This window comes from Phacochoerus africanus, chromosome X, assembly GCF_016906955.1.
Source record: "Phacochoerus africanus isolate WHEZ1 chromosome X, ROS_Pafr_v1, whole genome shotgun sequence".
Classification (NCBI taxonomy): Eukaryota; Metazoa; Chordata; class Mammalia; order Artiodactyla; family Suidae; genus Phacochoerus; species Phacochoerus africanus.
In genome coordinates this window covers 58,443,773-58,471,578 of record NC_062560.1, presented here as the reverse complement: position 1 = coordinate 58,471,578, position 27,806 = coordinate 58,443,773, and the positions used below count along the sequence as shown (strand labels likewise).

Here is a 27,806-nt window from a genome sequence, read left to right as displayed (position 1 = left end):
GAAAGAAAAAAATTCATCCCTTTGATGAGAAATCTTAGAATTTACTCTCTTAACTTTCATGTATAACATACAGCAGTGTAAATTCTTTTTGGAATGTTGTAAATTACATATATAGTACTTATTTTTTTGGGAGGGGGCTGCACCCATGACATATTCAAGTTCCCAGGCTAGGGGTTGAATTGCAACTTCAGCTACCTGCCTACACCACAGCCACAGCAATGCCAGATCCAAGCCATGCCTCCAAACTATACCACAGCTCATGGCAATGCCGGTTCCTTAACCCACTGAGCAGGGCCAGAGATCTAACCCACATCTTCATGGATACTAGTTGGGTTCTTAACCCACAGAGCCACAACGGTAACTCCTATCTAGTACTTATTAGTCTTATAACTGGAAGTTTGTAACTTTTGCCTACCTTCATCTAATCCCCCCTTCCCCATGTCCTACCTCTACTAACCTCAAAACTAATCTCTTTTTCTCTGTTTGTGTGTTTTTAACATAAAATTGACCTACAACACTGTGTTAGTTCCTGCTACACAAAATAGTTATTCAATATTTCCATACATTTGAAAATGATCATTATGATAAGTATAGTTGTCATGCCACCTTCAAAGATATTACATAATTATTGACCATGTCCCACAATGTACATTTCATAATTGTGACATTTATTTTGTAAATGGAAGTTTAATCTCTCTTAGCTATTTTTCTTCTCCCCCAAACATTACCCTGCTGGCAACCACCTGTTTATACTCTGTATCTATGACTCTGGTTATGTTTTTTTTTTCATTTTTTTTAAGATTCCACATATAAGTAAAATCATACAGTATTTATCTTTGACTTATTTCACTAATCGTAATAACCTCTAAGTCAATCCATGTTCTGACAAATGGTAAGATTTCATTCTTTTTATGGGTGAGTAATAGTCCATTGTGTATATACACCACATATTCTTTATCCATTTATCATTCAATGGAAACTTAGGTTGAACTTCCATATTTCAGCAATTGTTAAATAATGCTGCAGCGAAATTATGGGTGCATATATCTTTTAAAATTGGTATTTTCATTTTCTTCACATAAATACTCAGACTGGAATTTCTGGATTGTATGGTGTTTTATTTTCATTTTTTTTAGGAATCTCCATACTATTCTCCATACTATTTTCCAGTGTACATTGCTACCAACAGTGAATGAGGGTTCTCTTCTCCACATCCTCACCAAGACTATCTCTTATCTTTTTGATAATAGCCATTCTGTCAGATGTAAGGTGTTAGTGCATTGTAATTTTTATTTTATTTCCCTAATGATTACTGATGTTGAGTATCTTTTCATCTGCCCATGGCTATCTGTACGTCTTATTTTGAAAAATGTCTATTTGTGTCCTCTGTCATTTTTAATTGAGTTTTTTCCTTAAATTGAACTATATGAGTTATTTGTATATTTTAGATACTAATCCCTTGTTGGATATTTTATTTACAAATTTTTTTTGCATTAAGTAGGTGGCTTTTCATTTTGTTGATAGTTTCCTTTGTTGTGTAAAACCTTTGTATATTGATGTAGTCTCATTTGTTTAATTTTTCTTTTATTTTCCTTGCCTGGGCAGACATATCCACAAAAATATTACTAAGACTGTTGTTCAAGAGATTATTACCTATGTTTTCTTCTAGAAGTTTTATGGTTTCAGGTCTTACATTTAGGCCTTTAATTTGTTTTGGATCTATGTTTGTATATAGTATGAGAAAGTACTCCAGTTTTATTCTTTTGCATGTAGCTGTCCAGTTTTCCCAAACCATTTATGGAAAAGACTATCTTTTCCTCATTGCATATTCTTGCCTTTTTTGTTGTAGAGTAATTGACCATATAAGTATGGATTCATTTCCATTGATCCATGTGTCTGTTTTTCTGGCAGTACCATACTGTTTTGATTACTGTATCTTTGTAGTATAGTTTAAAATCAGGGAGTATGATACCTCCACTTCATCCTCAAGGTTGTTTTTCTGTTTGGGGTCTTTTGTGTCCCATTACAATGTTATAATTATTTGTTCTATTTTTGCGAAAATTGCCATTTTTATTTTCATAGGGATTACATTGAATGTTACTTATCTTTTGTTGCTTTCCTAGTTTAATTTCATATTGGTGTATAATTTTAGTCTTTTGAGTTTATTAAGGTTTTTTATGGCGCAGAATGTGTTCTATTTTGGTGAATGTTCTGGATGAACTTTAGAAGAGTGTGTGTATGCTGCTTTTTTGGATGAATAGTCTATAAATGTCAATTAAATCCAGTTGGTTGATGGTACTATTCAGTTCAATTACTTACTGATTTTCTGCCTGTTGTATCTTTTGACTACTGATAACAGGTGTTGATGTCTGCAGCAAGGATTCATCTCCTTGTAGTCCTATCAGTTTTTGTCTTACGTGTTTTGGTGCTTTTTTGTTGGATGCATACCTGTTAAGGATGGTTATGTCTTCTTGGAGAATTAAACATTCTATGTAAAGAAAGCCCCTCTTTATCCTTTATAATTTTCCTTGATCTGAAGTCTACTTTGTTTGAAATGAATAGAGCTAAGTCAGCTTTCTTTTGATTAATATTAGGATGGTGTATCTTTCTCCTTTTGTTTTTATTTTATTTTTTTATTTTTATGTATAAAGCCTTCATAATTTTTAAAAATTATAGTTGATTTACAATGTTATGCCAATTTCTGCTGTAAAGCAATGTGATCCAATCATATATATATATTATTTTCTCATATTATCTTCCATCATGCTCTATCCCAAGAAATTGGATATAGTTCCCTGTGCTGTACAGTAGGACCTCATTGTTTATCCACTCCAAATGTAATACTTTGCATCTACTAACCCCAAACTCCCAGTCCATCCCATCCCCTCCCCTCACCCCTTGGCAACCACAAGTCTGTCCTTTTATTTTGTCATTTTAGGGCTGCACCTGCAGCATATGGAGAGGTTCCCAGGCTAGGGGCTGAATTGGAGCTGTAGCTGCCAGCCTACACCACAGCTCATGGCAATGCTGGTTCCTTAACCCAATGAGCAAAGCCAGGAATCAAACCCACATCCTCATGTATGCTAGTCGGGTTCATTAACTGCTGAGCCTCGAGGGAACTTCAGTTCTGTCCTTTTATTTTTAATTTACATGTCTCTTTATATTTGAACTGGGTTTCTTATAGGCTATATATAATTAAGTACTGTTTTATAATACACTCTGACAGTCTATGTCTTCTCCCCAGTGTATTTGTACCATTAACATTTAAAGTGATTACTGATATAGTTATATTATTTCCTACCTTATTTGTTACTGTTTTCTAGTCATGTCCTTGTCCTTGTTCTTTGTTTGTCTTTTCATATACCATTCTGTTTCTGCCTTCTCTGGGTTTAATTGAGCATTTTGTATGCTTCCATTTTGTCTATTTTGTTAGATATCAATTATGCTTTTTTTAAAAAAAAACTTTTTAGTGGTTGCTCTTGTGCGTGCAACATAAATTTATAATTTTTACAAGTCCTCTTTCAAATAATACTCTGCCGCTTCACTGGTACTGTCAGGACTTTAAAACAGAATATTTCTAATGCCTTCTTTAACCTTTTATAATACTTTTGTCATTTAGTTCACTATCCACAAGCTATAATCACTGAATACATTGTTGCTATATTTTGAACTTTTACCTCTTAGATGAATTTAGAAGAAGAGAAATAAGAGAAAGTGTTTTATTTACCACCATTTATTCCTCCACTAATACTCTTTCTTTCTTTATAGAAATCTGAATTATTGTACTATAGATTTAAGAAGAATTTTTTTTAACATCTCTTGCAAGGCAGGTCTACTGCTGACAAATTTTCTCAATGTTTATTGAGAAAGTATTTATTCCTCATTCACTTTGAAAGATAATTTCTTTTAACACTTTAAATATTTTATTCCACTGTAAACAAATAGAGTTTTGTTTACATGTTTTCTTGAGAAAAGTCAGAGTAATTCTTATCCTGCTCTTCTTTTGGTAAACTGTTTTTTGTTTTGTTTTGTTTTGTTTTTTGGTCTTTTTTACAAGATTTTTTCTTTGACTTTATTTAGTTTGACTATTATATTCCTAGATATATTCTTTTGGTATGTATCCTGATTGGTGTTTTCTGAGTTTCCTGGATCTGTGGTTTGATGTTTATTATTAGTTTAGGGAAGTTCTCAGTTATTATTGTTTAAGATATTTCTGCTGTTCCTTTTTGTCTTTCTTTTCCTTCTGTTATTCCCACTACATGTGTGTTACACCTTTTGTTATTGTCCCACAGTTCTTGAATATTATGTTTTGTCTTTTTCATTCTTTTTTGTTCTCTTAGCATTTTAGTTTTGGAAGTTTCTCCTGGCATTTCTTCAAATTCACTGATTATTTTCCCAGCTGTGATAATCAAAGGAATTCTTCATTTCTGTTAGGTGGTTTTGATTTCTAGAATTTCCCCTTGGCTATTACTTAAAGTTTCTAGCTCTCTGCTTAAGTTAATCCAACTCATTTTTTATGTTGTCCACTTTGTCCATCAAAGTCCTTAGTATATTAATCATAGTTGTTTTGTTTATTTGTTTATTTATGTATTTGTGTATTTATTTATTTTTGTCTTTTTTAAGGGTTGCATCCATGACATATGGAAATTCCAAGGCTAGGAGTAGAATCAGAACTACTGCTGCTGATCTATGCCACAGCCATAGCAATGCCAGATCCAAGCCGCATCTGTGAACTTTACCACAGCTCATGGCATTGCTGGATCCTTAACCTGCTGAGCTGGGCCAGGGATTGAACCTGCATCCTCATGGATATGAATTGGCTTTGTTACCTCTGAGCCATGATAGGAATTCCCATCATACTTGTTTTAAATTCCCAGGTTGATAATTCTAAAATATCTGTCATATCTGAATCTGGTTCTGATGTTTTCTGGGTCTCTTAAATTTTTTTTGTCTTTTAGTAGTATTTTATAATTTTTGTTGCAAGCCAGACATGATGTGTGAAAGGAACTGAGGTAAACGGGTCTTTAGTGTGACGTTTTATTTGTCTGGCTAGTGTTTAGCTGTGTTTATTGTTTGCTGAAACCATAAGTGTCATGGGATAAATTACCTCTGGTGACCTTGTTTTTGTCCCTACTTTTTAAAAATTTTATTATAATTGATTTACAATGTTCTTTCAATTTCTTCTGTACAGCAAAGTGGGCCAGTTCTATATATATATATATTTCTCTTTTTCTCATATTATCTTCCATCGTGTTCTATCACAAGTGATTGGACATGGTTGCCTGTGCTATTGTCTTTTGTTTTCCATAGAAACTTAAATTTTGTCTGAAAATAATAGTTCTTTTAGTCATATTCCTTTATTAGTATCCAGGAGGCCTATTGATGTGGTGGCAAAGTGTGAGGGGAGGGTTAGCTTTCTTCAATTCTGTATGTCTCAGTCTTTTGTTGAACCTGTGCTTCTAACTTGTGACCTTCATAAGTATTACTCATTTGTGTTTCATTTTTCCCACTTAGAAGAAACAGGAAGGCATGCTAGATCTGGATTTGGGAACTTCCCCTTTCCTAGGTCAGTTAATTTCTGGTAAAATAGTTTTCTCTTGAGGGTAGGCCTTATTAAGAAGAATGAAATACTCCGTACATATTTTTTAAATGGCTAATTTCCTTAACTCCACTCTCAGAATTACAGTAACATGAGGGAACTTTTCTCAGATCTTCACTTTTGAGAACCTGATTAAAGCTTCTCAGGTAAACTCACAAAAGCTTGGGAGTCCCCCTAGGACTGGACCCCCCTTAGAATCTTTAATACTCAAACTTGTCCACACTGAGCCTCTAGTCATCTGTCATTTACAGATTGGGTTTTCCTAGCTCTCTACTGGTTCCCAGGGAATTTTTTTGCTCTTGAGCTTCTGCTCTATAAGTTTTGATTATCTTTGTCTCTCTCTCTCTTCAGTTTTGGGTACAGTTGTTTGCCCTATGACCTCAGTTCTCTGATAGAAGAAAGAGCAGTTGATTTTCAGTTTGTTCCATTTTTTTCTCATTGTGTGAATGAAAGACATGACTTCCAAGCTCCTTACATGCAAGGGAATTTTAGAGACCTCAAAGATATATTTGTTGTAATGTTTTCATCTTTTGAAAACTGATTAGAGTAACTATCTTTTAATTAATTCACTTTTTTTTCTTTGAAAGCAGTAAAAATGTAAGCTCTTGTGGAATGCTAACTTTTTTTTTCTTAAATTTTTTTCTTCTTAAATAGATCCTAAATGCCCAGGAGATGTTGATTTTAATAATAGTGACTGGGACATTAAGACAGTCACCAGCTCCTTGAAATTCTACCTCAGGTATGCCTGATATGATTTGGAACAGTGCTTTCTCAAAGATCGTGAAATGTGTCTGGGTGGAGATTGGAATTAATGTGGTCCCAATTTTGAGAAATTGGAAAGGATTGCTAAAGGAAAAAAAGAGTGAAAATAAATTCTGTCAAAAAATGTGCATTAGGAGACTTTTTTAATTGAGGAATATAAGCAAGGCAAGCATCAAAATAATGGAATTGTTGAAATATGACTTTTTAAAAGGAAAATGGCTCAAAAATATTTAAAAGTCATGTCCTTAAAATAAGTGAAGTTTTGTCAATTGATGGATATGCTGGGAATAAAAAAAAGTGCAACAATAAAAATGTTCAAACTGAATAAAGTGGCCACAGTAGGAAAAAAAAATTTAACTTACCAGCAAAATTTGTGGATGTGCAATGATGATGAATATATTATTCAGTTTATTATCATAAATATGTATTGTGTAACAAGTATTTGTGACATACATACTTTTAAACTCATTCATTTCTTATTTTTATGTCCCATAATATGTACCATACTTTATGTGCTAAAATATCTTCTTTTCAATTATTGTATTCTTTAGATGTTAAAATAGGTACTTAAGCTCTGGGAAATACCAATGATCCAAAATAGAATGAGTCCTAGATATTTCTGTTAATGACCTTCAGCTGTAGCATTATCTTAGAACTTTAAGTAAACATGAGTGCTCTTTCTAGTGTCAAAGAAGAAAGGCACTGTTGGAGGGTTTATTCTGTACTAGGCAGGGTTCTAGTTGTTTACATTGACAATGTCATTTTTTATTCTAACAATAAACTTGTAAAGTATCTGCTACCATACACATTTTACAAATGAAGAAATTGAAGCATAGCTCCTCTCACATTAAGTCATATACATGATCACAGCTTGTATTATTTGAACTTAATTATTTCTGACTTGTAAGGCCTCTGGTATTGGAGAATTTTATTTCACTATTCCCCACCTCCCAGGGGCTGTGTTCTTGGGTTATTTAGTAAAGACAACAATCTGCTATGTGTACTTTTAGGAGGTTTGCGATGATGAAAACAGTGCAAGCAAGTGACTATGTCTTTAGCCTCCTTAAAAGCAGTCAGGTTTTTTTCAAAGATTTATATAGATTAAGTCCCTCTCACATTACATCTTTCCCAGCTCATCCCATAATAAGCAATGTAGCCCTTTTGAAAGATAAAAAAATTAAACCTGAAAGCTTGGGTAGCCAGCACCCCTAATAAGAGATATTTGTTATAAGAATCTTATCCATAAACCTTTAATATGCACTAGCCAGTCAACACCCTTTAGATTTCTCAAATGTGTCAGTATTCAAAGTGTGCTTTCCCCATCTGTGTTCTAGGTACCTAACTCACGTCTTATCTCCAACATTTCCAGAAATTACTCTAAAAACTATCCCTTCTCTCTGTTGTATCTTCATCCTCTCTCACTGAACTAGCTCTTTCCTCTTAGCAAGTAAATATGCTCCAGCAATGGACATCTCTTTGACCTTGTGTCTTATTTCATTCATTCATTCCACCATTCACTAAATTATTCAATAAACATTTCCTGAGTTATCTACTCTATGCCTAGAATGGTGTCTGGCAATAGGTATACAGTTATATGTAGATATGGACTCTGACCTTAAAAATGTTATAGTCCAGTAAAGAGAATAGATAAAAGACAAATAATGAAACAAATATATGGAAATATAATAAGTGCTCTTGAAGGAAAAGTACAAGGTGCTTTAATGTCATATATTAGAAAGTCCTGATTTATTGTGGTGTTTAGTTTGGACTGAGGTTTGAATTATAATTTGGAGTCAACTGGGAGGAGGCAGTTCCAGACAGAAATAACTTCATATGCAAAGTTCTTGAAGCAAGCGGAAAATCCTTTTAAGACTACATGTACCAGTATAGGTTGAGTATTGAGTTTAAAGAGGGAGGTGGAGATATGCAGAGGTCAGATCACGCAAGGCCTTTTAGGACATTTTAAGAATTATGGGGTCTCGATCTATTTTAAAAGGAATGGGAATATATTGAAAGATTTTTAAGCAGGAAGTTCTATAATGAGATTTTGCGTTTTGAAAAAAAATAGAGGGAGATGAGTAAAGAGAGGCAAAATAGGTAGAGATGGAAACCAATTAGCAAGCTATTGTTGTAGTTTTGGAAAGAGATGGTGCTTATGTGTGGACTAGTCAGTAGCAGTGGGAATAGATAGAAATAAGCACAGTCAAGAGATTTAGGGAGTGAACTTGTATATGAAAATGGAGGAGAAGGAAATAAAAGAATGACTTCTGTATTTCCAGCCCATACAACCAAATGATGGTCATACATTTGGGAAGCACAAGAAAACTACTAAATTTGAGGGATATGACCAGTTAGGTTTTGGATATGTTGAATGTAGGTGTCTTTGAAAAAAGCAGGGCAAGAATTTCAGGTAGGTAATGGATATATAGGAAATACATAGGAGTGAAACTCAGAAAAGAATTCTGGGCTTGAGCTAAAAAATTGAGAATCAATAACAGTGTACACTGATAATTGGAGGCAGGAGTTTCAACAAGATTGCCTAAAGAGAGAGATATTTCACCCCTTCTCAATCAAGTTTCAGTATATAAAGTATACACTCCCTGTCTCTACTTCTTAACCTCCCAGTTTATTCATTAACCCAGTGCAATATGACTCCCACCCCCTCTGCTCCACTGAAGCTGCTCTTGCCAAGGTCGCCAGTGATTCCCTCAATGATAAGCACAATAGATAATCATCAGCCTTTGCCTTATTTGACCTCTTTGTAGCATTTGAAGCTGTTAAGAAGCCTTCCTTTAAACTTTTCTTATTTTGGATTCTGCTGTGTCACTTGCTTTTGGATTTTCTTTCCCTCTTTGACCATTTTTAGAAGTCCCTTTTATGGACTTTCTATCTGGTATTTCTCAGGGCTTTTCTCTCTTTTTACTACATTGAAAGGATGGAAAATTCAAATATCCGTAGGGGCCACCACATGAAAATGACTGAAGTAGACTACTTTCATATTAGACATGTTGCATATCAAAACTTTATTTGCATAGCAATCCCTTTTTTATATATAAATGACAATATTGTTTACTTCCACAAATGATCACATGGGCCCAATGTAGACAGATCTTTCACTTTTTCAATATAAGTAGACAATATGGATTTTTATGTGAAATATTCAAATTTTCATATTCTGATTACTGATTCAATTCCATTTCTTTTTTACACACTATTCTGCACAAGGGAGACATGTTGAAAGGCCTCATGTAGCTATTGGCTGTTAGTTTACCATCTCTTCTTGAGCAGTGGTATCTGTTCTCATAGTTTTAATCACCCCTCTAGGTTCATGATTTCCACATCTTCTCAGATCCAGAAGGGCATTCCATCCATTTATCTAGTAGATATCTGTCTTTGGCTGTCCCAGAAACATCCCTGACACAGCATCTCCATTTCCCTCTGCATCAATTTCTACTCTATTTTCAATTATCCAAGTCAGATTACTCTCTTCCTCACCAAGATACTCATTGTTGAAGGAAGTCTAGATTTAATATCTTTCAAATAACTCTCTTCACTTTTTCTTTCTATCCTTACTGGCACTATTTTTGTTTAGGCTTTTATTATCTCTCGCCTACATTACTACAGTAATTGCAGTGGCAAGCAGTATAACATAGTGATTAAGAACATGGATTTGAGGAGTTCCCGTCGTGGCGCAGTGGTTAATGATTCCGACTAGGAACTATGAGGTTGCGGGTTCGGTCCCTGCCCTTGCTCAGTGGGTTAACGATCTGGCGTTGCAGTGAGCTGTGGTGTAGGTTGCAGACATGGCTCGTATTCTGCGTTGCTGTGGCTCTGGCGTAGGCTGGCAGCTACAGCTCTGATTCGACCCCTAGCCTGGGAACCTCCATATGCCGTGGGATCGGCCCAAGAAATGGCAAAAAAAAGACAAAAAAAAATAAGAACATGGATTTGAGACAGACTGCCTACTTCTGCCATTTACTATCGGTGTGGTCTAGGATGAATTATTTAACTTTTCTGAAACTCAGTTTCCTTTTCAATAAAATTGAGATAATAACAATATCTACCTTACAGGGTTGTCATGAGAATTAAATGAGTAAATATAGGTAACCACTTAGAACAGTGGAGAGTTTCCTATTATTATTATTATTATTATGTCTTTTTTTTGTCTTTTTAGGGCTGCACTCGTGGCATATGGAGGTTCCCAGGCTAGGGGTCCAATCAGAGCTGCAGCCACTGGCCTACACCACAGCCACAGCAGTGCGGGATCCAAGCCATGTCTGCAACCTACACCACAGCTCATGGCAACACCGGGTCCTTAATCCACTGAGCGGGGCCAGGGATGGATCCCACATCCTCATGGATGCTAGTTGGGTTCATTAACCACTGAGCCATGATGGGAACTCCATTATTATTATTATTATTATTATTATTATTATTATTATTATTATTATTATTATTATTAGATTACTTCCTTCCCCTGAGCCATGCATCACTTACCTTTATCATCATACCTGTTCCATTGCATTGCAAATCTTATATATAGCAGTCTGGTCAACTAGACTATTAGCTCCTTGGAGGTTTAGACTATGTCTTATTCCTCTCTGGATCTCCAATACCTGGCACAATGGCAGTCAATAATGGGTGTTCAGCCAATATTTTTTGACTAAATAAAGAAATTCATTGAGTCTCAATTTCCTTCTGCATCAAATGGGAATTTGAATTACTGCCCCACCTCACAGGACTTTTTTGGAAGGATCAAATTACAAGACAGATACGAAAACACTTTGGCGGCTGATGAACTATCAAACTGTAAGGACTTCATTAATAGCATTCATAGTGGGTACCCTTCGGAATTTTGCAGCACTGGATTTTGCCAGTTTTTACTTTTGGAGAACTAATTGGAGACCTTGCTCAAGGTTGATAATTTTGTAGGTCTTCTGCTGAATTACTAGCTGTTAGGATTGCTCTGACAAAGTTTCAGGTGAAGAGAGAAATATATGTAGTCATGCTAATCTGTGGGGCTCATAAACTTCAGCCTTGGTTGCCCACAGAATTGAGAATTTAAGGCCTCACTACTCTCTCCACAAAGGAACTCATACAATCTTCATTAATTTCAGGAATCTTTCTGAACCTGTCATGACCTATAGACTTCACAAAGAGCTGGTCTCTGCTGCCAGTAAGTATTTATGTTACTTAGTTAATTGTGTTGTCCTGGCTTCTTAGTAATGTTTACAGCAATAAGCCTAGAAAACTGCTTGATGAAAGTAATTGAGGAAAAGAACAAAAGCATATACACAGATTTTGTCCACTGTCAAAGGAGAGAATTTTTGATTGCTAAATCAATTGTATTATTTTTCATAAATTGATGTTTCTTAGGTGCATTGGAAAAAACTGGCTAACTTGAGGGATGTGACAGGTGTGAAGACTTTATTGATTGATTATGCCTCATATCAGAGCAACAGTATTGGCTCCCATACCAGGGGACCACAAAGTGGTTCCATTACAGTTACTGTTTCAGCTTTTCTTCAGCACCTTGCCTTTTCAGTTATGTTGTGAATTATTATTCCTAATCTTTTAAGTGCTAAGGTCACATTTTTTAGATAAGACTGAGGGTGAGGGTGAAGGAGTGCATAGGAAATAAGGAATATAGAATCACCCAAAAAGTTGGCAGCTGAAGAAGCATTAAAAGTTTTGGCTGAGACCACTGTATGAGTACCCCTCCCTACCTCAGTGTGACCCTTCTTCTGCATCATGTCCTGAATAGTATTCAGGAAAAAGATTCAGGGGGTTTGTCCTCATAATGAATCTTTGTTGAGGCAAGAGAACTCTGATCTTTACTCTGAGCTCTCTTAGTGATTTTTCAGAGGAGCCCAGAGGTAGCAGCATAATCCCCATTTCCACAAGGAAAATGGTTGGGCAGTGATTTCCAGCTGGAAGTTTACATGTGGAACTTTAGGAGCAATCTGCTGTATTATGAACTCTGACTTGCTCTCAGTCTTGTCTTCTCTACTCACATATTTCTTCATCTTTCTAGGCCTATTTCATTTTTAGTCTACATTTTTTAGCCTTTTTCTTTCAGTGTCTGTTTTTTGGTCTCTGTCATTGTGTCTCTGTGTCTATGTATCTCTCTTCATTCCTCTGACTCTCTATGTTTCTCTATCTCTGCATTGTGTATGTGTGTGTGCATGTGCATGCACAGGTGTGTGTGTGAGAGAGAGAGAGAGAGAGAAAGGGAGAGGGAGGGAGGTAGGGGGAGAGAGAGAGAAAAAGACTTTGCTTGATCCAGAAGGCAAAACTATCTCTCTGTTCTCTCTCAGAGTCTGACAACCTGGATTATCGGCTGGGAGCTATTCACTCCCTGGTATATAAGCTACCTGAAAAGAACCGAGAGATGCTGGAAATTCTTATAAGACACTTGGTCAAGTAAGTAACTTCTAGGTTTTCAAGAAGAGTTCCTATTAGGTGACTGGCTTACTGGTAGCACTGAAGAGAAACTGCCCGTCAGCTCATTAAGTTACAGTCCCCAACTTCATCTTGGTCAGGCTGAGTGCTCTGCGAGAAAAGCCATTTTGCCTTTACCCTTGTGTATATCCTCTCAGAGTCATCATGCATCGTAGTTGAGGGATTGTCTCAGTTGAGGGGTAAGACCACATAGAGTGAGCTGAATACATGCTTTGTAGTCAGATAAACCTGGCTTCAGATTCCAGCCATACCACTTATTTAGCTATATAATATTAGGTAAACCTGTATTAACCTCGTTTGATAATCTGTAAAATGACAGTACTATTGGCTACCACAAAATATTGTTGTGTGGATTAAAATGAACACAGGTAAAATGCATGGCACATAGAGATTGCATTGCACTCCCATGCTCAAGACATGGGAATTCATTATTAAGACTGTGGTCACATTCTTTGCTTGTATGTGGCAAGCAGGAACAGATAGCAGGATTCTAGAGAATAGGTCTAGTGATTGGCTCAAGGATGGGTGGCTCCTAAGAGGCATGTGTGCCCCACTGTGGTGGTTCCTAGCCAGAAGGTTCAATGTTATGAATAAAGGTGAATTTACTTAACACATAAAAGGCCAGTTGCTGCCTCTAGGAAACAGTACTCTGTCCAGGAGTCAGCAAACCCGGATTCTAGTGTCAGTTCTGCTACTAGCATTCTTGATGTCCATGGGCAGATCACTCTTATGGGCACCCTTGAGTATATTAAAATGTAAATAGGAGTTCCCACTGCAGGTTAAGGATCTGGCATTGTCTGTAGCAGCGTGGGTTCAATCCTTGGCCGGTAGAGTGGGTTAAAGTATCTTGTATTGCTGCAGCTATGACATAGGTCACAGCTGAGGCTCGGGTTCAGTCCATGGCCTGGGAACTTCTATATGACATGGGTACAGCCATAAAATGAAAGAAAAATAAATAAATAAGACAAGCTTAGAAAAAATTGTGATGTACTTTAAGTGTTTGTATTTAAGAAAGCTATCAGCTCACTCACAGAAATGCCGTGATGATATATTTAACTTCATTTAAAGAGTATCTAAAACACCTGAAATCGATGCCCTTAGCGAAGATGAGACTCCAGGCTTAAATGGGCCTCTTGGCCTCCTGATGTGACAAATCCAGATCATTCTACACCTCTGGACCTCAGATTCCTCTGTAATATGATATCTCTCCAGTATCTAGCCAGGTCTGACATTCTAAGTGTTTTTTTGTTTGTTTTTTTATACTTCTATAGCCAATGAGTATTATAGACACTATTGCAGATAAATGGGCATAATTCACAAGTAGATGGCTTTTATATTTATTGCCAATGTTTGCAATTTGGCTAATAGAGAACATTAAAAAACATTTCCAGGGTTCCCATTGTGGCTCAGTGGTTAACAAATCTGACTAGGAACCATGAGGTTGTGGGTTCGATCCCTGGCCTTGCTCAGTGGGTTAAGGATCCAGCATTGCAGTGAGCTGTGGTGTAGGCCGGTGGCTATAGCTCTGATTAGACCCCTAGCCTGGGAACCTCCATATGCTGCAGGTGAGGCCCCAGAAAAGACAAGACAAAACAAAACATTCCCTTTCCAAAAAATTGTTTATAATAATCTCAGTAAAGTACAAAAATCAGCACATAAGCCATTTGCATGTTAATTTGAAGTTTCCCAGGGTTAAAGGGACTTGAACCAGTTTAGGCTGATTACTAATTTGCTATGTGACCTAAAGAAAGTCCATCCTACTTTCCGGGCCTCAGTTTGTTAATCTATAACATGAGGGGACTGGAATAGCTAATCCCAAAGGGCTCTTCCAACTCTGACTTTCTAAGAGTCTCAATATGTGATATGAGATAAGGACTCGAAGATTCTCCTACTGGCAGTTAGTGAGAAACACCTACTTCCATCCACCCAGACTGGCCAACTACCTTAGCTGAAGAATTTTGGTCCTCAAAACTCCTAGGACAAAAGGAACAATAGACACAAACACACAGAATATGGAAATATAAATACTATTTGTATGACTGAATCACTTTGCTGTACATCAGAAATTGGCACAACATTGTAAGTCAACTATAATTTAAAAAAAAACTTAAATAAATTTTAAAAAGAAAGACAAGTACCTGCAAGTAAGTGAAAAACTGCAAACTGGCTTATAATAAGAAAATTCAAATTGAACCTTGAGATACTATTTATTGGCAGACCCTAAGCCTTGACCACATTCTCTGTTGATAGGACTGTGGAGTATAGGGACTCCAATCCATTGCTGTTGTTAATGCAGTATAGGCCTAGTGGAGGGGGATCTGGCAATATCTAACAAATTAGCATCTTCAGTTATCACTTGACCCAGCAATTCCATTTTTAGGCATCTACTCTGAAGACATAGCTATACTAATACAAAACAACATTTGCATGAGTTTTGTCACTGCAGCATAATTTTTAGTAACAAAAGGTTGGAAACAACATAAATGTCCAACAATAGAGGACTAGTTGAGTAAATCATGGTATATTCAAACAACTAGTATTAAATAGTCATTAAAAAGAATGAGGAAAATAGGAATTTTGTTTTGAAGTGATTTTCAGGATGCATTACCAATTTCCACACAAAAACCAGTAGACAAATGTTCATGGCAGCATTATTCATAGTTGTCCAAGGGTGGAAATAACCCACATGACCATCAATTGATGAATGGAAAAATGAAATGTGGTGTAAACATATAGTGAAACATTATTCAGCCATAAAAGTAATCATGGATGAACCTTGAAAACATTGTGCTTAGTGAAAGAAACCAGACACAAAAGCCTACATATTATATTACTCCACTCATACAAAATTTCCAGAAAAGACAAATCTATAGAGACAGAAAGTAGATTAATAGCTGCCTAGGACTGGGACATGGGGACATGGGGACATGGGATGGAATGGGAAGTGACAGCTAATAGTTATGGGGTTTCTTTTTGGAGTGGTGAAAACGTTCTGGAATTAGATAGTGAAGATGGTTGGACACCTCTGTGAATATACAAAAAAAAAAAAACCCACTGAATTGTATCTTTTGGAAGAGTGAACTTTTTTTGGGGGCGAGGGGTAGCACTCATGGCATATGTAAGTTCCTGGGCAAGTGATTGAACCTGTGCCACAACAGTGACACAAGCTGCTTCAGTCAAAACACTGGATCCTTAACCCACTGTGCCAGAGGAGAATTCCTAGAAGGGTGAATTTTACGGTATATGAAATATATCTACATAAAGCTGTTATAAAAACAAACTAATGATGATGATTTAAAAAGGAGTGTTGAACTGAAATAAATAGACTACTAGATATTTCTCCAGCAAAGACGGGTTTATTTGAGATGAGCAGAGAGTTGCAATTTAGAATTTGCATCCATGGCGAACCATGTGAAAATCCCCACCTGGCAAGGGAGAGAATTTTTTATTAGAGGAGAAAAGGAAGTTGGGAGGGCTATAATAAACAAAGTGTCCATGGCTTTTCATTGGCTGAGTCCTTGGCTGGAAAGAAGAGTCTGTCTTCTTCCTGTTGGGCTCTGTTGTTATTGCAGAGCACAAGAGCTACCACTTCTGATGCCCTCACTCTATTTAATTGTGGTTTCTCTCTCTCTCTTTTATTTATTTTTTATTTATTTATTTTTTTACAAAGGATGGGTGGTAAATGGGGTGGAAGGGATAGGGATGAGAGCTAGATTCCTCTGGGTCTACCTCCTTCTATAGTTTTGACTTTTGAGCCATAGTAATGTTTTACATATCAAAAAAGTAAAATTAAATCTAAAGGAAAACATTACATCCCCTAAAAGGAACACAAAAAAGGGAAATGAATCTAAATGTTTATCAAATTCATAGCATACTCACACAGAGAAAACAGTTATTTCATCTAATTTGTTAAAACATTCCTCTGACTCGTGCCAATGAAATATATTCTAAAATTGGAAAAGCTTTCAAAAAGTAGTAAGCACCACCCAGTATGTTTATTATCACTAGTAATAAATTATACTTAGAATTATAATTTGAAACTATTTTATGTATATGTGTCTCATAAGGACAAAGTAAAAAAGTAAATATATTAATATTATCAGAAGCAAAGATTTATGGTGTAAGAAAAAGAGATACACATGCAATATTCAATACATAAAGAAAAATATTCTTTGATAGTAAAGTTGAATTGAGAATGCCAACATGGGGTCATTATTTAAAAACAAAACAATAAAATATTCTCTACATTGATCCACTCTTGAAGTGATTCTAATCCAAAAAAGCAATAATACACCTAATGCCCAGATCTTTTGTTTCTAAATAACATTCCCTTCTCAAAAATACCAAGGTTTCTTAGAGAAATGGATGATTCCAAGTCTAGGGCAAGGAAAATATAAGGTGAGCCTTGGCTAAAGTATACCTTTGTAAGCAAAGTAGAGCTCATGCACTAATAGGGTCATTTCATAAAATTCAGGAATTTGCTTGAAAAAGCTGACAACTAGTTACATCTGGGAACAACCTAAACATCAAAAACAGTGAATATTATATTTGATTATGACACTTGGAATAAATTAAAATCCATGGGAGGTAGGTAGAGTAAGGAAAAAATTTTCTTTTTCTTTTTCTTTTTTTTAATGGCTGCACCTGTGGCCTATGGACATTCCCAGGCCAGGGATTGAATCCAAGCCACAGCTGCTATCTATGCCACAGCTATGGCAATGCCATATCCAGGCTGGGCATCAAACCTGTGCCTCAGCAGCAACCAATGCCACTGCAGTCAGATTCTTAACCCACTGTGCCACAGTGGCAACCCTAGGAAAACTCTATTACTAAAGAACACCAGCTAATAAATGTGGGAGGAATGATAGAAATATAAAAACTACTAGTTTGCACAAAGCTAAAATAATCAAAATGGTACATTACCGGCATAAAAACAGACACATAGATCAATGGAACAGAAGAGAGATCCCAGAAATAAACCCAGACACCTATAGACAGTTAATCAATGACAAAGGAGGCAAGAATATAAAATGGGGAAAGGACAGTATTTTAAGCAAGTGTCCAGGAAAAACTGGACAACTATGTATAAAAGAATGAAATTAGAACTTTTCCTCATAATATAGACAAAAAATAAACTCAAAATAAAGACCTTAATGTAAAACCTGAAATCGTAAAACTCTTAGAAAAAAACATAGACAGAACACTCTCTGACATAAATATAGTAATATTTTTTGTATCTGTCTCCTTATACAAAGAAATAAAAGCAACAACAAACAAATAGAGCCTAATTAAATTTCAAAGCTTCTGCACAGTGAAGAAAACCATCACCAAAACAGAAAGACAACCCACAGAATATGAGAAAATATTTGCAAATGATATGTCCAATAAGGGGTTAATATCCAAAATATATAAACAGCTTATACAACTCAATATAAAAAATACAAAAACCTCCACCCCCTCTAAAATGGACAGAAGACCTGAATAGATATTTTTCCAAGGAAGGTATACAGATAACCACAAGCACATGAAAAGATGCTCAACATCACTAATCAGGGAAATGCAAATCAAAACCACAATGAGATACCACCTCATACCTGTCAGAATAGCTATCATCAAAAAGACCATACGGAGTTCCCATGGAGGCGCAGTGGTTAACGAATCCGACTAGGAACCATGAGGTTGTGGGTTCGGTCCCTGCCCTTGCTCAGTAGGTTAAGGATCCGGCGTTGCCGTGAGCTGTGGTGTAGGTCGCAGATGCAGCTCGGATCCCACGTTGCTGTGGCTGTAGCTTAGGCCCGCGGCTACAGCTCTGATTTGACCCCTAGCCTGGGAACCACCATATGCCACGGGAGCAGCCCAAGAAAAATGGCAAAAAGACAAAAAAGAAAAAAAAAAAGACTATAAATAAGAAATGTTGTCAAGGATGTGGAGAAAAAGGAATCTCTGTACACTCTTGGTGGGGATGTAAATTGGTGCAGCCACTATGGAAAATACTATGGGAGTTCCCGTCGTGGCGCAGTGGTTAATGAATCCGACTAGGAACCATGAGGTTGCAGGTTCAATCCCTGCCCTTGCTCAGTGGGTTACCGATCAGGCGTTGCCGTGAGCTGTGGTGTAGGTTGCAGACGCGGCTCGGATCCTGCGTTGCTGTGGCTCTGGCATAGGCTGGCAGCTACAGCTCTGATTTGACCCCTAGCCTGGGAACCTCCATATGCCGCAGGAGTGGCTCAAGAAATAGCAAAAAGACAAAAAAAAAAAAAAAAGAAAAGAAAAGAAAATATTATGGAGGTTCCTCAAACTAAAATTTGAACTACCATATGATCCAGCAATTCCATTGGGTGTATATCCAAAGAAAACAAAACAGTAAGTCAAAAACATACATGCACCCTATTGTTCTTAGCAGCATTATTTACAATAGCCAAAATGTGGAAGAAACCTAAATGTCCATTGACAGATTAATGAATTAAGAAGATGTTGTACATATATACAATGGAATATTACCCAACCTTAAAATGAATGAAATTTTGCCAGTTGCAACAACATGAGTAGTCTCGAAGGGTATTATGTTAAGTGAAATGAGTCAGAGAAAGATAAATATTGCATACTAACACTTATATGTGGAATCTAAAAAATAAAACAAATGAATAAACATAACAGAAACTGATAAATATCTCAAGGGAAAAAGCTAGTGGTTACCAGTGGGGAAAGGGAAGGGGGGTTAAAATAGTGGTAGGGGACTGAGAGGTAAAAGTACTGTGTATAAAATAAATAAGCTACAAGGGTATATTTTACAGCACAGGGAATATAGCCAATATTTTATATCTTTAAATGGATGATAATCTATAAAAATGTTGTTACTGTATTGCACACCTGAAACTAATATTGTAAATCAATGACACTTAAAAAAAAAAGAAAAACTACTAATTTGCAACCTCAATGCCATTTCTGGCATAGATCAAAACCATTGGATAAATAATTTTTCAGGAACAAGCTATTCATATACTAATGTATTACCCATATGTTACTTACTAATTACAAATAGAAAAATTGTATGTTTACAATGAAGTTATCTGGTAATCACCACCTTAATTAATTGATCAGATTTAGCATTGCTAATAAAGATACAGACTGACCTTATGTACCTCCTGATGGGATACAGTAAGAAGTATACAACATAAACATTTTAGAGTTCCTGTCTTGGCGCAGAGGAAATTAATCCGACTAGGAACCATGAGGTTGCAGGTTCAATCCCTGACCTTGCTCAGTGGGTTAAGGATCCTGTGTTGCTGTGAGCTATGGTCTAGGTCCTACACGTGGCTCAGATCCTGTGTTGCTATGGCTGTGGTGTAGGCCGGTAGCTGTAGCTCCAATTCGACCCCCTGGCCTGGGAACCTCCATATGCCTTGGGTGCAGCCCTCAAAAGGAAAAAAAAAAAAAAAGTTTTTGCCAAGAATGTTTAATTTCAGTTTGCAGGAAAAACAGGGTGTAGAAAAATGCAGTGTTTGGCATTCTGCAAGACAACTGGCATGGAATTTTCAAAAAGTCAATGTCCTGAGGAAAAGAGTTAGGTGTACTGTTCTGTATTAAGAGACTAAAGAAACATAAGCATATGTGGTACATTAAATTTGGATCTAGATTTGAAACACCCAACTATAATTTTTTTGTGACATTTGAGAAAGTGTGACTATGGACCAGATATTGGATGATAGGGAATTATTATAAATTTTCTTAAGTATAAAAACGTTATTGTGATTTTATAGGACAATTTGCTTATTCTTTGGCGATGAATGCTAGGATATTTAAGGTTGAAGCAATTTATTTTTAAAGGGCTCAGAAAATATATATATATATATATATATATATATATATATATATAGAGAGAGAGAGAGAGAGAGAGAGAGAGAGAGAGAGAGAGAGAGAAAGCAAATGTAGAAAGATGTTAATTCTTGAATTAAGGTAAAGAGTATGAGTATTCATAGTACTATTCATTCAAACCAAAAGTTTTTTTGGTTATAACCAAAAGTTGTAAGGGAAGACGAAGATTAAAAATAGGCTTCGTGTTGCTGAGGCTCTGGCGTAGGTAGGCCAGCAGCTACATCTCCAATTAGACCCCTAATCTCGAACCTCGATATGCCATGGATGCAGCCCTAGAAAAGACAAAAATAAAATAAAATAAAAAATGGGCTTTGTTCCAACAGGTAAATTTACACAGGAGAAGAAAATTCATGTGCTTTCCAAATTCACACAATTTTCTTGACTGCCAAATATTGCTTTCATATTCTATATGATATTTATAACTTATGCCTTTGTAGTATGTTTCCACTGCTAGCCCATTTTCTAGACTGATAATAGACACAAACTGACCTCAACCAATTTGAGATTCCCAATTATTCTATTCTTTTTAGTTGGTACCTGTCACTTTCATTAATCAAAAGTAGGAGAATGGTACAAGTCACCTCCCCTATAATCTCTCTATCAGTGGAAGCAAGCCTCAGGCCTAATTCTACCACTCATGCAGGTTTTTATCAGGAAGCAGAAACAAGACAGTTGTTCAACCTGTTCTATAAGTTCAGTGAATTCTCAACTGTCTTTTCTTTCAGGTACTCTGACTGTATCATGTGTGAGAGTTTAACCTGAAGCAGATGAGATAATATCACAGCAATGCAAGTGGAGTCAGGCAATTAAATCCTATGGTCTGATGCCCAAATGCAGGACCACTTCCAATCCTAGGCTTGGGCCACCATTTTAAAGGATGTGGGCTCTCAGGCTTACTGGAATATTCTTATTTTTGTAACTATAACACTTATGTTATTTCCAAAGCAATACCATGCATTGTAGAGATTAGAAAATACAAAAGAGCAAAAGCTAAATAAATAAATAAAGTTTTCTATTCTCAGTATCCAAAAAATCACTACTAGTAACATATTACTGCATTTTCTTCTGGATCTTTCTGTGAGTGTGTGTTTATGTATACATACATAACCGCGCCACACACACACATATATTTGCATTTATTACCAAAATAAAATTATAGTGTTCAGTAATACCAAACTTTTTTCAGTTCAACAATTTTTGCCTTTTCATACCATGTTAACATTTCCCCAGTTGATCCAGAAATGCCCTTTGCAGGTGGTTGGTCCAAACTAGTACTCAATGTAAGGCATCACATTATATTTATTTCTTATCTCCTTTTCAGTTTTTTTTTTTTTAATTTAGCACAGTTTCTTTTGCTAGGGGCTGCATTGAATCTGTAGATTTCTTTGGGTAGTATGGCCATTTTTACAATATTAATTTCTCCAGCCCAGAAGCATGGGATATCTTTCCATTTCTTTGAACCCTTTTTAATTTCCTTGATTAATGTTCTCTGCATATAAGCCTTTCACCTCCTTGCTCAGGTTTAGTCTCAGGTATTTTTAATTTTTGGAAGTGTGATTTTAAAAAGTAGTGTATTTTTGTATTTCTTTTCTAATATTTCATTGTCGATATATAGAAATGCAACTGATTTCTGAATGTTGATGTTGTATCCTGCTACTTTGCTGAATTCATTGATCAGTTCGAGTAGGTTTTGTGTGGAGTCCTTAGGTTTTTTTTGTTTGTTGTTTTTTTTTTTGTTTGTTTTGTTTTTTGCCACTTCTTGGGCCGCACCTGCGGCATATGGAGGTTCCCAGGCTAGGGGTAAAATTGGAGCTGTAGCCACCAGCCTACGCCAGAGGCGCAGCAACGCGGGATCTGAGCCATGACTGCACCACAGCTCACAGCAACGCCAGATCGTTAACGCACTGAGCAAGGGCAGGGATCGAACCCTCAACCTCATGGTTCCTAGTCGGATTCATTAACCACTGAGCCACGACGGGAATTCCTCCTTAGGGTTTTTTATATGTAGTATCATGTCATCTGCATACAGTGACAATTTTACCTCTTCTCTTCCAATTTAGATACCTTTTATTTCTTTTGTTTGTCTGATTGCTGTGGCTAAGACTTCCAATACTATGTTGAATAAAAGTGGTGAGAGAGGGCATCCTTGTCTTGTTCCAGATTTTAGCAGCAAGGCTTTCAGCTTTTCTCCATTGAGTGTTACATTTGCTGTGGATTTGTCATAAATGGCTTTGATTATGTTAAGCTATGTTCCCTCTATACCACTTTGGTAAGAGTATTTGTCATGAAGGGATGTCAGACTTTGTCAAATGCTTTTTCTGCATCTATTGAGATGATCATGTGGTTTTTGACTTTTCTTTTGTTAATGTGGTGTATGATGTTTCTTTATTTATAACTTTGGCTTATTGAAGATACTAGAACAGTTGTTCTATAGAATCTTACTTACTAGTTTTGTCTACTTTACCATTTTATTATTGAAGTTTTTTTTCCTTATTTATTTCTTATGAATTACAGGCTATATTTAAGGCTGGATGAATTCAAGTGAGCAATTTTTTTGGCTAGAACACATCATAGGTGATGTTGTGCATCTTATACTATATCATCTCTGAAGACACGTAATATTAGCTGATCTACTCTATTGTTAATAACAAACATTGCTTTGTTCTTCTAGCTTGTCCATGAAAACTTGGGAATGTCTATACAATTTTTCTAGCCAATCCGTAATCCATGTATCTTGATACATCTCAGCATTGAGAAATCAGTTTGCCAACAATCATGCTAATTAAAAAAGCCAATATTGTTTATTAGAGATGAAAGATGAAGCTTATAGTACCCCCTATGGATTCTGATTAGATTCTTCAAAGTACTAATTAATCAGCCCTTAAGTATGTAAGTATGCATTTAAAATTAGAATACCAGACTCATAGCTCACCTACCCTAGAGTGTGCATGAAAACTAACAAACATGTATATCAAATTTCATCAATTCCAAAGGACACTTGTCTTTTTTTTTTTGTCTTTTTGCCATTTCTTGGGCCACTCCTGCGGCATATGGAGGTTCCCAGGCTAGGGGTATATCGGAGCTGTAGCCACCAGCCTACGCCACAGTCACAGCAACGCGGGATCCGAGCCGCGTCTGCAACCTACACCGCAGCTCATGGCAACGCCGGATCGTTCGTTAACCCACTGAGAAGGGCAGGGACTGAACCCGCAACCTCATGGTTCCTAGTCGGATTCGTTAACCACTACTCCACGACGGGAACTCCACGACACTTGTCTTTTTGAAATTATAACCTGAATTCTAGTTGCATCTTAGAATCAGTGGTTTCTTAAAATCACTTTTGTCAGGTAGCAATTTTGATGTAATTATCCTCACCTCTACATGCATGAACATGGGCTGCTCGTAGTGTAGCCATTTTAATTAAATTATGTTCATTGTTGAGTTTATTTTCTCTTTGAAATATCTTAAAATATTACATATTGATTTAACAATTTTTTTCTTTCTGAGTGGCACATAATAAAATAATGGTGTGGTTGCATTTGATGGCATTGATGAAATTCAGGACATTGCACTGCCTATGTTGAAGTAAATTACAGATAACATAACACCAGTGGTGGAAATGAAAGCTGTCTGCCCTAAAAGGGATCATCTTTAGGGATGGGGACTACTCACTTTGTGACAGACACCAACTCTTGCTGTTTAAAAACATTTTATTATGCAAAATTTCAAGTATTTACAATATTGAATATAAATATATAATATTCAAGAATAAGATAGAAAGAATAATACAAGGACCTCTCATATGCCTATCACTCCACTTCAACAGTTATCAAGATGTAGCCAATCTTGTTTCTGTATATCCCTATCCATTTCCCATTTCCCCTCCTCTTATAGTATTTTGAAGCAGATCTAATACACCATATTATTTCATCTGTAAATATTTCAGTATGTATATTGAAAAATGAAATTCTTTTACATATAAACACAGTATAATTATCACATCTGAAATAAATTATTAATAATTACTTAATATCATTAAATATTGTGTTAAAATTTCCAGTAGTCTCAAATATGTTATATGTTTTTTTCTTTGAATCTGAATTCAAATAACATTTCTTTTAATCTCTAGCAGAGGTCAGCAAATGTTTTCCATAAATAATTAGGTAATACATATTTAAGTCTTTGTGAGCTGTATGAACTCTCTGACACAGCTACTTAGTTCTACCTTTATAATACAAATCAGCCATTGATAATACATGAATGAATGTACATAGCAGTACACCAATAAAACTTTATCTACAAAAGCAGGTTGTATTTGGCCCAAAAGTCAAACCTAACTGTTACCCCTTATCTATAGTAATAGTTCTCAAATTTTTGTGTGCATCAGAATCATCTGGAGGGTTAAGAAAAAACCCAGAGGCCAAGGCTTGATAGGATAGAGCCTCTATGTTTTTACCATATTCCTAACCTATGTTCTCTTTCATCACTTTCCTTCTTCTTATAACTTATTTGTTAAAGGAAAGAAAGAGGTCATTTGTCCTTTAAAGTTTGCTGTAGTTGAATCAAGAGGATTGCTCTGATTCCAGTTCTTTGTTTGATTTGTGTTTGGGGGATTTTTTTTTTTTGCTTATTTTCGGGGTTGGGGGGGTTTTTAGAGTGGGGAGGGAAAGCATACTTAAATGGTTCTATATTCTTCCAACCGTAGACACATAATGTGTGACTGCCTTTTTTTCCCCTATTATTTTCAAGAGAAGGACTTTCTTAAGAGTCATTGCATGGCAGAAGTAAGGCCTCTTTAGATTACCTAATAACCTTCTTATTTTATAGATGAGGGAACAGATACCTAGAGATGGAGAAAAGGCCCAAAGTCAAACAGCACATTAGTGATGGAACCAGTTTAATGAACTTATTCAGTTTTTATTTTTATTTTTTCATTTTTATTGAGGAATTATTAACAAATGAAAATTATATATATTTTTGGTATGTACCTTAGTGTTTGGTATATGTGTATATTTTGAAATAATTCCCACAATAAATAAAGCTAATTACTATATCACCTTATATAGTTACCATTTTCTTCTTCCCTCCCTCCCTTCTTTCTTCCTTCTTTCCTTTCTTTCTCTTTTCTTTCTTTCTTTCTTTCTTTCTTTCTTTCTTTCTTTCTTTCTTTCTTTCTTTCTTTCTTTCTCTCTCTCTCTCTCTCTTTCTTTCTTTCTTTCTTTCTTTCTTGTAAGAACACTGAGATCTCCCCTCTTAGCAAATTTTAAGCATAAAATACACTGTTGTTAAGTATATTCACATTGCTATATATTAGCTCTCCAGAACTCATCTTACATAACTGAAACATTGTACCTTTGACCAATATTTCCCCATTTCCTTCTCCCCCCAGCCCCTTTTAAGACAATTACTCTGTGTCTGGTTTATTTCACCTAATATAATGTCTTCTAGGTTCATCCATGTTGTCACAAATAGCAAGATTTCTTTCTTTTTAAGGCTTATTGATATTCTATCATGTGTATATATTTATCTATTTGTGCATCTAATAGATAATTTTAGGCTATTGTGACTAATACTGCAATGAACATGGGGGTGCAGATATCTCTTTGAGATACTGATTTCATTTCCTTTTTATTTCATATATACCCAGAAGTGGGATTGCTGGATCATAAGGTAGTTCTGTTTTTGTGGGCATTTTAATTTACGACCTCTGATCTAAACCATCTAATCAAAATTGTTTTTTTCCTAGAGGCTTTTTTACAACTTCCTTCTAATACCCATTTCTTTGTTTTAAATTTTGGTGTTTAAGAAGTTGTGCCCATTTTCTCTAGTTTATGTGGACTAGAGATTTTAAGATTTCTTCACTGTCAAATCATATAACACACTCCTACCTAATTCATGATGCCTTGTTTTTTTTGTTTCATTCATCTTATTAACCCACAGTTTGGAGTGTGACTTATGCTTTAAAAATGTATAATAAAATGAGAGATGTCAAATGGAAAGAAAACCTCCCCAATGAATAGATTACCTTACAAATTTCATAAGAAGGCCAAGAAGGAAAAGAGTGTCCTAAATAGGATACCAAGTACCTCCCTTTGAGAAATAGAATGTGGCTTTAGCCTAAAGGGTCCTCCACAGTGGCTAATTTCTTGAGAGAAACTAGACAAGTAGGCAATGGGATGCAATGGGCTGACTGTAACTGATATGGGTTTGAATCCCTGTATTGCCATGTAGTCACAAATTGTTTGACCTTGACTAAATCCTCTTATCCTCTGTGAAACTTCAGAGATAAAATGCCCTGCCTTTTGGATTCATGAGGATTAAGTGAGCTCTGGCACATTCAGCCAAAACTCATGACCTTTCAAAGCTCAAAAAAGGAGATGAGCCTTCACATTTGCTGGAGGCTATTGTCTCACAAGTGTCCTTAAATTGTTTCTAGTGGTTTAGCCATTGTGGATCGCTTGGTGGCAGCATGGAGTTGCTTTTCCCTTTTAACATCTGAAATATTCTGTCAATAAAGAATAAGAGTTAATTGCAGAAATATTTAAACTGTTAAAAGCAGTTCACCAGTTCAGCAATACCAAAGGCCTGTGAATAGTTGCTATTCATTATCATCTGAATGTCACCCAGCCTCTGTCGTGGGTTTAACAGACTTAAGCGTTGCCTAAGGATTCTGTCCCTGTCTCTTACCTACTTAGTGACCAGAGCCTGCCTGTTGATGAGATCAGTCTCCAAAGGGACTTCACCTGGGCAGGTTTTGAAAATTAGTGTTTGTGGTAGGCTGTTCCATTCCCTCATCTACTCACCCCCCCATAGCCAAACTGACCAAAGGATTGCACACCTTTTACTTGACTGCCTCCAGTACTACATAAGAGTACTAGAGGTGCTCAGTTTCATTAAAACTAATTAATTGGAGTCTTCTCTGTGTGAGGCACACACACTTGGAAATTGTTTACCATCTACTAGGAAAGGCAGGTAGGAAAGAAAAAATTTCAGCATACTCTACTTGCCAATGTTGTCAATCAAGATTAAGAAAGTGGGCTGTAAGAGCCCTGAAGGAGATGACATCTAAAGTGAGTCTCAAAGTATAAATAGACATTCTTTGGATCTA

The 27,806-nt window shown here is 36.1% G+C and overlaps 1 protein-coding gene across 2 annotated transcripts in view; it reads left to right on the top strand.

Moving 5' to 3' along the window:
• The window catches only part of OPHN1 (oligophrenin 1), a 556,237-nt gene that overhangs the window by 419,393 nt on the left and 109,038 nt on the right, over positions 1-27,806 (top strand). For both annotated transcript variants that reach the window (XM_047764388.1, XM_047764386.1), the window contains exons 16-18: positions 6,254-6,338; positions 11,479-11,537; positions 12,679-12,784. In XM_047764388.1, the coding sequence (XP_047620344.1) occupies positions 6,254-6,338; positions 11,479-11,537; positions 12,679-12,784 (250 nt within the window). The remainder of the gene's footprint in view (positions 1-6,253; positions 6,339-11,478; positions 11,538-12,678; positions 12,785-27,806) is intronic.